The following is a 12886-nucleotide window of genomic DNA, read 5'->3' on the forward strand; positions in this document are numbered from 1 at the left end:
TTTATTTATTTTATTTTACCTTTATTTAACCAGGCAAGTCAGTTAAGAACAAATTCTTATTTTCAATGACGGCCTGGGAACAATGGGTTAACTGCCTGTTCAGGGGCAGAACGACAGATTTGTACCTTGTCAGCTCGGGGGTTTGAACTCGCAACCTTCCGGTTACTAGTCCAACGCTCTAACCACTAGGCTACCCTGCCGCCCCTGATTGGACAGTACTGTATGTGGCTTTGCAATTCTGAAGCTAGTAAAGAGTACAGTACCACCAGCGAGGTGGGGTGCTTCAATGGGTGACACACATACTCTGATAACAACTTCCATACCAGCTCATGGAAGCTGTACAGAGTAAACTACCCCCACCCCCAAAAAAAACAAAAAAAAACAATTGTGCCGCATTTAAGAAATCTCTCTCTGCTATAACCTCTACGTTTCAGAGCCGTAGATGTTACGGATACATTTATGAGGAGGCATGGTTTTCGACTGCCCTGGCTTTGACCTTGCTGATGATGGTTGGGCAGAGTTTAGCAGAGCATGTGTCGCTGGCATGCAGCCCGTGTGAAGGCAGCGATGGATCAAGCCAGACAGACGAACAGTTTGATACAGAGCAGAGCGATGCCCCAGGGCAGCAGATACTAGAACCTGTTTTTGACTGTCCCAAGCTTGGCCCTTAATCTGCTAGCATGCAGCTTATTTGAGTGACCTCAGCTCCCCTCTTGGTGCCAGGGGGACTGTTTTTCTCTGACTGGCTCCAGGGGGCGTGGGTGTGTACCAAGCTAACTGTACCTCCACTGGTCCACCAGGTATGATCATCTACAATGGACAGAAGAGGACCATGGGAGCAGACTTCATCTCTCTGGGGCTGGTGGGAGGCAGGCCTGAGTTCAGGTGAGCACCTAGCTGTCATTCTGGCGCACTATGAACACTACATGAGCTCAATGTGTAAGAATAAACAAGCTATTGATGAATGGTAACTTGAACTGTCCTTAGTCTCTGTCAAAATTAGCTGATCAAATCAAATCAAATGTATTTATATAGCCCTTCGTACATCAGCTGATATCTCAAAGTGCTGTACAGAAACCGAGCCTAAAACCCCAAACAGCAAGCAATGCAGGTGTAGAAGCACGGTGGCTAGGAAAAACTCCTTAGAAAGGCCAAAACCTAGAAAGAAACCTAGAGGAACCAGGCTATGTGGGGTGGCCAGTCCTCTTCTGGCTATGCCGGGTGGAGATTATAACAGAACATGGCCAAGATGTTCAAATGTTCATAAATGACCAGCATGGTCGAATAATAATAAGGCAGAACAGTTGAAACTGGAGCAGCAGCACGGCCAGGTGGACTGGGGACAGCAAGGAGTCATCATGTCACGTTGTCCTGGGGCATGGTCCTAGGGCTCAGGTCCTCCGAGAGAGAGAAAGAAAGAGAAAGAGAGAATTAGAGAGAGCACACTTAAATTCACACAGGACACCGAATAGGACAGGAGAAGTACTCCAGATATAACAAACTGACCCTAGCCCCCCGACACAAACTACTGCAGCATAAATACTGGAGGCTGAGACAGGAGGGGTCAGGAGACACTGTGGCCCTATCCGAGGACACCCCCGGACAGGGCCAAACAGGAAGGATATAACCCCACCCACTTTGCCAAAGCACAGCCCCCACACCACTAGAGGGATATCTTCAACCACCAACTTACCATCCTGAGACAAGGCCGAGTATAGCCCACAAAGATCTCCGCCACGGCACAACCCAAGAGGGGAGCGCCAACCCAGACAGGATGACCACATCAGTGAATCAACCCACTCAGGTGACGCACCCCTTCCAGGGACGGTATGAGATTGCCCCAGTAAGCCAGTGACTCAGCCCCTGTAATAGGGTTAGAGGCAGAGAATCCCAGTGGAAAGAGGGGAACCGGCCAGGCAGAGACAGCAAGGGCGGTTCGTTGCTCCAGAGCCTTTCCGTTCACCTTCCCACTCCTGGGCCAGACTACACTCAATCATACGACCCACTGAAGAGATAAGTCTTCAGTAAAGACTTAAAGGTTGAGGCCGAGTCTGCGTCTCTGACATGGGTAGGCAGACCGTTCCATAAAAATGGAGCTCTATAGGAGAAAGCCCTGCCTCAAGCTGTTTGCTTAGAAATTCTAGGGACAATTAGGAGGCCTGCGTCTTGTGACTGTAGCGTACGTGTAGGTACAGTGCCTTGCGAAAGTATTCGGCCCCCTTGAACTTTGCGACCTTTTGCCACATTTCAGGCTTCAAACATAAAGATATAAAACTGTATTTTTTTGTGAAGAATCAACAACAAGTGGGACAAAATCATGAAGTGGAACGACATTTATTGGATATTTCAAACCTTTTTAACAAATCAAAAACTGAAAAATTGGGCGTGCAAAATTATTCAGCCCCTTTACTTTCAGTGCAGCAAACTCTCTCCAGAAGTTCAGTGAGGATCTCTGAATGATCCAATGGTGACCTAAATGACTAATGATGATAAATACAATCCACCTGTGTGTAATCAAGTCTCCGTATAAATGCACCTGCACTGTGATAGTCTCAGAGGTCCATTAAAAGCGCAGAGAGCATCATGAAGAACAAGGAACACACCAGGCAGGTCCGAGATACTGTTGTGAAGAAGTTTAAAGCCGGATTTGGAAACAAAAAGATTTCCCAAGCTTTAAACATCCCAAGGAGCACTGTGCAAGCGATAATATTGAAATGGAAGGAGTATCAGACCACTGCAAATCTACCAAGACCTGGCCGTCCCTCTAAACTTTCAGCTCATACAAGGAGAAGACTGATCAGAGATGCAGCCAAGAGGCCCATGATCACTCTGGATGAACTGCAGAGATCTACAGCTGAGGTGGGAGACTCTGTCCATAGGACAACAATCAGTCGTATATTGCACAAATCTGGCCTTTATGGAAGAATGGCAAGAAGAAAGCCATTTCTTAAAGATATCCATAAAAAGTGTCGTTTAAAGTTTGCCACAAGCCACCTGGGAGACACACCAAACATGTGGAAGAAGGTGCTCTGGTCAGATGAAACCAAAATTGAACTTTTTGGCAACAATGCAAAATGTTATGTTTGGCGTAAAAGCAACACAGCTGAACACACCATCCCCACTGTCAAACATGGTGGTGGCAGCATCATGGTTTGGGCCTGCTTTTCTTCAGCAGGGACAGGGAAGATGGTTAAAATTGATGGGAAGATGGATGGAGCCAAATACAGGACCATTCTGGAAGAAAACCTGATGGAGTCTGCAAAAGACCTGAGTCTGGGACGGAGATTTGTCTTCCAACAAGACAATGATCCAAAACATAAAGCAAAATCTACAATGGAATGGTTCAAAAATAAACATATCCAGGTGTTAGAATGGCCAAGTCAAAGTCCAGACCTGAATCCAATCGAGAATCTGTGGAAAGAACTGAAAACTGCTGTTCACAAATGCTCTCCATCCAACCTCACTGAGCTCGAGCTGTTTTGTAAGGAGGAAAGGGAAAACATTTCAGTCTCTAGATGTGCAAAACTGATAGAGACATACCCCAAGCGACTTACAGCTGTAATCGCAGCAAAAGGTGGCGCTACAAAGTATTAACTTAAAGGGGCTGAATAATTTTGCACGCCCAATTTTTCAGTTTTTGATTTGTTAAAAAAGTTTGAAATATCCAATAAATGTCATTCCACTTCATGATTGTGTCCCACTTGTTGTTGATTCTTCACAAAAAAATACAGTTTTATATATTTATGTTTGAAGCCTGAAATGTGGCAAAAGGTCGCAAAGTTCAAGGGGGCCGAATACTTTCGCAAGGCACTGTATGTACGGCAGGACCAAATCAGAGAGATGGGTAGGAGCAAGCCCATGTAATGCTTTGTAGGTTAGCAGTAAAACCTTGAAATCAGGCCTTGCTTTGACAGGAAGCCAGTGTAGGGAGGCTAGCACTGGAGTAATATGATCAAATGATGATCAAAGCTGATGATAATGGCGATCACAATCATGCTGGCAAAAACGACAATGATAGCGATAACGCTAACCTGAACTGTTTTCTCCTGCCAGGTTTGACGTGGGTTCTGGCATGGCCACCATCCGCTACCCCACCCCCATCAAACTGGGAGAGTTCCACACCATAGAGCTCTACCGCAACCAAACCCAGGGCTCCATCATAGTGGACAGGGAGGCCCCCGTCAATGGGAGCTCACAGGTAGTGTCCCGCTCTCATTCTTTTTAGATCCAGAGACTGTTCAACAATGTCATTCACACGAAGAGAATATCCAACAGACGCTCCCGGGTAGTTTCACATAGTCAAAGACTGTTGAGTTCATACAAAGTACATACAGTATCAAGGAGATGAATCCATGAACACTGTTTCCTGTCTTGTATCACAGGGAAAGTTCCAGGGACTGGATCTAAACGAGGAGTTGTATGTGGGTGGTTACCCCAACTACACCCTCTTGGCCAAGACAGCTGGCCTCAAGACCGGCTTTGTCGGTGAGAGATCACTCTTTGTTCACTTTCAACCAGAACACCTGGTGCAACACAAATGTCCCATACTTCAGGGAACAGTAGATACACATTTATAACATGCAGTATTTGTTTGTTTGGTAACTGGTTATTTCTTAACAGTAAACAAGACTTTGCTGATCACTGTTTTGGAATGTTCCCATCGGTTCTTGTTCTTGGTTCTATCCAGGGTGCATCCGTAAGCTGGTCATCCAAGGTGATGAGATCATCTTCAAGGATCTGCAGCGCAGCTCCACGGGCGTGTCCAACTGTCCCGTCTGCACTGACCGCCCCTGTCAGGTCAGCTGACAACCACGTCCTCAGACCCCGCTTGAAAAATATATGAATTTGTTCATTCATTGAGGCGTTGTGTTTCAGAATGGAGGGATGTGCCAGGACTCTGAGGCCAGTCTGTACAAGTGTAGCTGTCCCAGAGGATTCACAGGGAGTAACTGTCAGCACCACTCCTCCCTGCACTGCCACCCAGAGGCTTGTGGACCGGACGCCACCTGCATCAACCGTCAGAACACCCTGGGCTACGACTGTCGATGCCACCTGGGCAAGTCTGGAAACAAGTGCATGGACGGTAAGGGAAACCAGTTTTTTTTTCTTTTTTTTTCTTTTTTTTCTGTGCATTGCCCACTTTCCTGTATTGCAATTGAGGCATAATCACAAATGACTAGATATCATAGATATTCTCTCTATCCTGTTTGTTTTTAGGCATTTTGGTCACATGAAATTTCAACATGTTGTTGCTGTTTGTTTCCTCTAGGTGAATTGGTGACTACTCCCCTGTTTGACGGTAAGGACTCGTACATTGCATACCCTCCTCTGACCAACATCCACAACGACCTGCGCATCGAGATGGAGTTCAAACCCATGGCCCTGGACGGCCTGATGTTCTTCAGCGTGGGCAAGAAGATGAAGACGGAGGACTTTGTCTCCCTGGAGATGGTGGACGGATACGTGCAATTCCGCTATGAACTGGGGACTGGTGAGAGCATAAAGACACATTCTAATTAGGCAATAAGGCCCGAAGGGGTGTAGTATATGGCCAATATACCACGGCTATTGACTGTTCTTATGCACGATGCAACGAAGAGAGCCTGGATACAGACCCTAGCCGTGGTATATTGGCAATATACCACAAACCCCTGAGGTGCCTTATTGCTATTATAAACTGACTACCAACATAAGTAGAACAGTATAAATAAATGTTCTGTCATACCCATGGTATACGGTCTGATATACCACTGCTTCCAGCCACTCAGCATTCGGGGCTGGAACCACCCAGTATATAATACAAATATATCTATATACAGTGGGGCAAAAAAGTATTTAGTCAGCCAATAATTGTGCAAGTTCTCCCACTTAAAAAGATGAGAGGCCTGTAATTTTCATCATATGTACACTTCAACTATGACAGAATTAGAAAAAAAATCCAGAAAATCACATTGTAGGATTTTTAATGAATTTATTTGCAAATTATGGTGGAAAAGAAGTATATAGAACACTGCGATAGCTACTCATCCTGGTGTATCCTCTCCGACTTATCTTTTCGTTTTCAAGCTGAAAGCTTTTTCTGGCTGTGCCATAGATTCTTGAATCTTAGCTTATAGATCTAGAAAGCACTGATGCCTTCAGACATAGTGGACATAGTGGAACCCATGCTACTACTGTCTTTGTTTCCAGGCCAAGCCGTCCTGCGCAGTCCTGAGCCGATCATCCTTGGCCAATGGCACCGCGTGGAAGCCGGGCGCCTCGACAAGGACGGCTCTCTGACAGTTGACGGTGGCCGGGAGGTCAGAAGGTCGTCACCTGGCAAGGCCCAGGGCCTGAACATCCACACCCCCATGTACCTGGGAGGAGTCCCCAACTTTGAGATCGTACCCAAGACCCTTAACAACAGTGATATGTTTTATGGATGCGTTGGAGCGGTGCGCTCAACACACACACACACACACACACACACACACACAGAGTGAGAGAGACACGTGAGGATTCATGATTCCCTTTATTACCATTCATAATCACTAATGTCATGTTTATAATCACCTTAGTACCGCCAATGTCACTTCAGATATCCAGTCACAGAACAGTCACAGAATATCCGTGTACAATAGAGGGGGAAAACAAAATGTATTTTCCCTGACAATTTGACTTGACAGGACCTTTAACCTCTACCATGTGTATTGTCCCTTGTCCAGGTGTCCATCAATGGTAAGAAGGTGGACCTGTCCTACAGCTTCACAGAGAGCATGGCCATCATCCAGTGTAAGGACAACAGTCCCTGTGACCGCAACCCCTGTCTGAACGGGGCGAGATGCATGCCCACTGCTGAGTATGAATACCAGTGTCTCTGCAAGGATGGCTTCGAGGGTGAGTCCATTGGAAATGTTAAATGACGTACAATCTATGGGACTTCAGTTTGGATCGAGCTTATATGCCATAGATTGATTTAAGAATTTGGTATTCAATAACCCTATCCTATTCTGATAATATTGACCAAATCAATTGTCTTTGTCACATGCTTTGTGAACAACATGTGTAGACTAGTAGTGAAATGCCTACTTACGGGCCCTCCAAACAATGCAGAGATAATTGTTGTTTATTATAATAGAAAGGTAATAACACAATAAATACAGTGATAACTTGGTTATATACATGGGGTACCAGTGAAGGAATACGTTGATATGAAGGAATACGAGGTAACTGAGGTAGATGCACTACAAGACCAGAAGTATGTGGCCACCTGCTTGTTGTGCGTCTCATTCCAAAATTATGGGCATTAATATGGAGTTGGTCCCCCCTTTGCTGCTATAACAGCCTCCACTCTTCTGGGAAGGCTTCCCATTAGGAGTCGAAACTAGAGGTTGACCGATTAATCGGAATGGCCGATTAATTAGGGCGGATTTCGAGTTTTCATAACAATCGTAATCGGCATTTTTGGACACCGATCATGGCCGAATACATTGCACTCCACGAGGAGACTGCGTGGCAGGCTGACTACCTGTTATGCGAGTGCTGCAAGGAGCCAAGGTAAGGTGCTAGCTAGCATTAAACTTATATTATAAAAAACAATCAATCTTAACATAATCACTAGTTAATTACACATGGTTGATGATAATACTAGTTTACCTAGCTTGTCCTGCGTTGCATATAATCAATGCGGTGCCTGTTAATTTATCATTGAATCATAGCTTACTTGGCCAAATGGGTGATTTAACAAGCGCATTCGCGAAAAAAACACTGTCGTTGCACCAATGTGTACCTAACCATAAACATCAACGCCTTTCTTAAAATCAATACACAAGTATATATTTTTAAACCTGCATATTTAGTTAATATTGCCTGCTAACATGAATTTATTTTAACTAGGGAAATTGTGTCACTTCTCTTGCGTTCTGTGCAACAGAGTCAGGGTATATGCAGCAGTTTGGGCCGCCTGGTTCGTTGCGAACTGTGAAGACTATTTCTCCCTAACAAAGACAGCCAACTTCGCCAAACGGGGGATGATTTAACAAAAGCGCTATGCGAAAAAAGCACAATCGTTGCACGAATGTGCCTAACCATAAACATCAATGCCTTTCTTAAAATCAATACACAGAGGTATATTTTTCTTAAACCTGCATATTTAGTTAAAATAAATCCAGGTTAGCAGGCAATATTACACTTGGGACATTGTCACTTCTCTTGTGTTCATTGCACGCAGAGTCAGGGTATATGCAAAAGTTTGGTCCGCCTGGCTTGTTGAGAACTAATTTGCCAGAATTTTACGCAATTATGACATTACATTGAAGGTTGTGCAATGTAGCAGGAACATTTAGACTTATGGATGCCACCCGTTAGATAAAATATGGAACGGTTCCGTATTTCACTGAAAGAATAAACGTTTTGTTTTCGAAATGATCATTTCCGGATTCGACCATATTAATGACCCAAGGCTCGTATTTCTGTGTGTTATTATGTTATAATTAAGTCTATGATTTGATAGAGCAGTCTGACTGAGCGGTGGTAGGCAGCAGCAGGCTCGTGAATGCATTTGCCAGCAGCTCTTCGCTGTGCTTCAAGCATTGAGCTGTTTATGATGTCAAGCCTATCAACTCCCAAGATTAGGCTGGTGTAACCGATGTGAAATGGCTAGCTAGTTAGCGGGGTGTGCGCTAATAGCGTTTCAATCGGTGACGTCACTCGCTCTGAGACTTTGAAGTAGTTGTTCCCCTTGCTCCGCGGCTTTTGAGGAGCGATGGGTAACGATGCTTCGAGGGTGGCTGTTATCGATGTGTTCCTGGTTCGAGCCCAGGTAGGGGCGAGGAGAGGGACGGAAGCTATACTGTTACACTGGCAATACTAAAGTGCCTATAAGAACATTCAATAGTCAAAGGTATATGAAATACAAATGGTATATAGAAATAGTCCTATAATAACTACAACCTAAAACTTCTTACCTGGGAATATTGAAGACTCATATTAAATGGAACCACCAGCTTTCATATGTTCTGATCAAGGAACTTAAACGTTAGCTTTTTTACATGGCACATATTGCACTTTCTTTTCCAACACTTTGTTTTTGCATTATTTAAACCAAATTGAACATGTTTCATTATTTATTTGAGGCTACATTGATTTTATTGATGTATTAAGTTAAAATAAGTGTTAATTCAGTATTGTTGTAATTGTCATTATTACAAATATTTTTTTGGGGTCCTCCAATAATCGGTATCGGTGTTGAAAAATCATAATCGGTCGACCTCTAGTTGAAACATTGCTGCAGGGACTTCCTTTCCTTCAGCCACAAGAGCAGTAGTGAGGTCGGACACTGATGTTGGGCGATTAGGCCTGGCTCACAGTCGGCATTCCAATTCATCCCAAGGGTGTTCGATGGAGTTGAGGTCAGGGCTCTGTGCAGGCCAGTCAAGTTCTTCCACGGCAATCGCGACAAACCATTTCTGTTTGGACCTCGCTTTGTGTGCAGGGGCATTGTCATGCTGAAACGGGAAAGGGCATTCCCCAAACTGTTGCCAGAAAGTTCATTGTAACTAAGGGGCCTAACTTGAAAAACAACCCAAGGCCATTATTCCTCCTCCACCAAACTTTACAGTTGGAATTATGCATTGGGGGTGGGAGCATTCTCCTGGCATCCGCCAAACCCAGATGGTGAAACGTGACTCACCACTCCAGGAAATGCGTTTCCACTGCTCCAGAGTCCAATGTTAGTGAGCTCTATACCACTACAGCCAAAGCTTGGCATTGTGCAAGGTGATCTTAGGCTTGTGTGTGGCTGCCCGGCCATGGAAACCCATTTCAAAAAGCTCCCTGCTAACAGTTCTGACGTTGCTTCCAGAGGCAGTTTGGAACTCGGCAGTGAATGTTACCACGAGGACAGGTGATTTTTACGCTCTTCAGCACTCAGCATTCCCCTTCTGTGAGCTTGTGTGTCCTACCACTTCGCGGCTGAGCCGATGTTGCTCCTAGATGTTTCCGCTTCACAATAACAGCACTTACAGTTGACTGGGGCAGCTCTAGCAGGGCAGAAATTTGACAAATTAACTTGGAAAGGTGGCATCCTATGACGGTGCAACGTTGAAAGTCACTGAGCTCTTCAGTACGGGCCATTTTACTGCCAATGTTTGTCTATGGAGATTGCATGGCTGTGTTCTATTTGATACACCTGTCAGCAAAAGAAATCCACTAATTTCAAGTGGTGTCCACATACTTTTGTATATACAGTTCCAGTCAAATCAAGGCAAAAGGTGGCTACTATGAAGAATCTCAAATATAAAATGCAATTTGATTTGTTTAACACTTTTGTGGTTACTACATGATTCCATTAAGCAAACTTAACATATTTGTGTAAATATTTGTATGAACATAACAACCGACATAAACTGAACAAGTTCCACAGACATGTGACTAACATAAATGGAATAATGTGTCCCTGAACAAAGGGGGGGTCAAAATCAAAAGTAACAGTCAGTATCTGATGTGGCCACCAGCTGCATTAAGTACTGCAGTGCATCTCCTCCTCATTGACTGCACCAGATTTGCCAGTTTTTGCTGTGAGATGTTAGGCACCTGCATGTTCCCGGACATTTCTGGGGGGAATGGCACTAGCCCTCCGGTCCAACAGGTCCCAGAAGTGCTTAATGGGATTGAGATCCGGGCTCTTCGCTGGCCATGGCAGAACACAGACATTTCCTGTCTTGCAGGAAATCATGCACAGAACGAGCAATATGGCTGGTGGCTTGTCATGCTGGAGGGTCATGTCAGGATGAGCCTGCAGGAAGGGTACCAAATGACGGAGGAGGATGTCTTCCCTGTAACGCACAGCGTTGAGATTGCCTGCAATGACAACAAGCTCAGTCCGATGATACTGTGACACACCGCCCCAGACCATGACGGACCCTCCACCTCCAAATCAATCCCGCTCCAGAGTACAGGCCTCGGTGTAACGCTCATTCCTTCTATGATAAACGTGAATTCAACCATCACCCCTGGTGAGACAAAACCGCGACTTGTCATTGAAGAGCGCTTTTTGCCACTCCTGTCTGGTCCAGCGACGGTGGGTTTGTGCCCATGGGCGACATTGTTGCTGGTGATGTCTGGTGAGGACCTGCCTTACAACAGGCTGACATGCCCTCAGTCCAGCCTCTCTCAGCTTATTGCGGACAGTCTGAGCACTGATGGAGGGATTGTGCGTTCCTGGTGTAACTCGGGCAGTTGTTGCCATCCTGTACCTGTCCCACATGTGTGATGTTTGGATGTACCGATCCTGTGCAGGTGTTGTTACACGTGGTCTGCCACTGCGAGGATGATCAGCTGTCCGTCCTGTCTCAATGTAGTGCTGTCTTAGGCGTCTCACAGTACGGACATTGCAATTTATTTCCCTGGCCACATCTGCAGTCCTCATTCCTCCTTGCAGCATACCTAAGGCACTTTCACACAGATGAGCAGGGACCCTGGGCATCTTTATTTTGGTGTTTTTCAGAGGTAGTAGAAAGGCCTCTTTAGTGTCCTAACTTTTCATAGCTGAGACCTTAATTGCCTACCATCTGTAAGATGTTAGTGTCTTAACATCCGTTCCACAGGTGCATGTTCATTAATTGTTTAAGTTCATTGAACAAGCATGGGAAACTGTGTTTAAACCCTTTACAATGAAGATATGTTAAGTTATTTGGATTTTTACTAATTATCTTTGAAAGACAGGGTCCTGAAAAAGGGACGTTTCTTTTTTTGCTGAGTTTAGTTTTGATATCTTCACTATTATTCTACAATGTAGAAAATAGTAAAAAATAAAGAAACCCTGTAATGAGTAGGTGTCCAAACTTTTGACTGGTACTGTACATATAGGTAGGGATAAAGTGACTAGGCAACAGGATAGATAATAAAGAGTAGCAGCGTATGTGATGAGAGTCAAGAGTTAGTGCAAAGATGGGTCAGTGCAGATAGTCCAAGTAGCTATTGGTTAACTATTTAGCAAATAGGGTCACTGCCGTGTTTATCTGTCCTCCTAATGCCACTTTGACCCTTCTGACCCTGTGCCCTCTGCAGGTGAGCGCTGTGAGGTGGTGAGGGACACCTGCCAGAGCAGTGACCAGTGCCAGAATGGAGGCAGCTGTGTGAATGGCCAGTGTGTGTGTCCCGTAGGCTTCAATGGCCCCATCTGTGGACAGAGTAAGTACTGCTCTTATTTTCCTATACACTGGACACAACACAACCATTCCACTATATCTTGGTCCTCTGTAGGGGTCTTGGTGGTCCTTTGAAGCTCAGTTGGTAGAGTATGGCGCTGGCAGTGGCAACATCAGCATAGTGGGTTCAATTCCCAGGACTACCCATACTTAAACATGTACGCGTGACTGTAAGTCGCTTTGGATAATAGCGTCTGCTATATGACATCTATTATATTATCTTTTAGTCCTTTGAGATGTAACTTTGTTATCAAAGAGAATGAGGGAGACCAGCAGAACGAATGGAACAATTCTGGATAAAGTATCTGGATAAGGAAATATTATAAACCTTATTAAAACACTTTAATATATTGCATTTTAGTTTTCTACCAATTACTCCAAGAACTGCCCTGTTACCATAAAAGCTGATGTATGGTATAATTGTGAATGATGGTTTTGTTTGCAGTGCTGTGTCTTCATTAGCTAGGAGATAAAGAAATCTCTGGAGATGCCATGAAATCTCTTCACAACACCACATTAGTTTTAGAATACACCCTTATCATATTGAGCGAGATTGTTACAGTGGCTTGCGAAAGTATTCACCCCTCTCGGCAATTTCTTATTTGTTGCCTTACAACCTGGAATTAAAATAGATTTTTTGGGGGTGAGGTTTGTATTATTTGATTTACACAACATGCCTACCACTTTGAAGATGCAAA

At 44.6% G+C, this 12886-nt stretch overlaps 1 protein-coding gene across 48 annotated transcripts in view; it reads left to right on the forward strand.

The window, feature by feature from the left end:
- Positions 1-12886, forward strand: part of LOC110491067 (basement membrane-specific heparan sulfate proteoglycan core protein) — a 158529-nt gene that overhangs the window by 135707 nt on the left and 9936 nt on the right. For all 48 annotated transcript variants that reach the window (XM_036946987.2, XM_036946991.2, XM_036946995.2 and 45 more), the window contains 9 exons: positions 801-885; positions 4054-4198; positions 4383-4485; positions 4688-4797; positions 4876-5083; positions 5270-5491; positions 6190-6434; positions 6705-6876; positions 12049-12171. In XM_036946987.2, coding sequence (XP_036802882.2) covers positions 801-885; positions 4054-4198; positions 4383-4485; positions 4688-4797; positions 4876-5083; positions 5270-5491; positions 6190-6434; positions 6705-6876; positions 12049-12171 — 1413 coding nt within the window. The remainder of the gene's footprint in view (positions 1-800; positions 886-4053; positions 4199-4382; positions 4486-4687; positions 4798-4875; positions 5084-5269; positions 5492-6189; positions 6435-6704; positions 6877-12048; positions 12172-12886) is intronic.

The sequence above is a fragment of the Oncorhynchus mykiss genome, chromosome 16, assembly GCF_057628025.1.
Source record: "Oncorhynchus mykiss isolate SJ-2025 chromosome 16, ASM5762802v1, whole genome shotgun sequence".
NCBI lineage: Eukaryota > Metazoa > Chordata > Actinopteri > Salmoniformes > Salmonidae > Oncorhynchus > Oncorhynchus mykiss.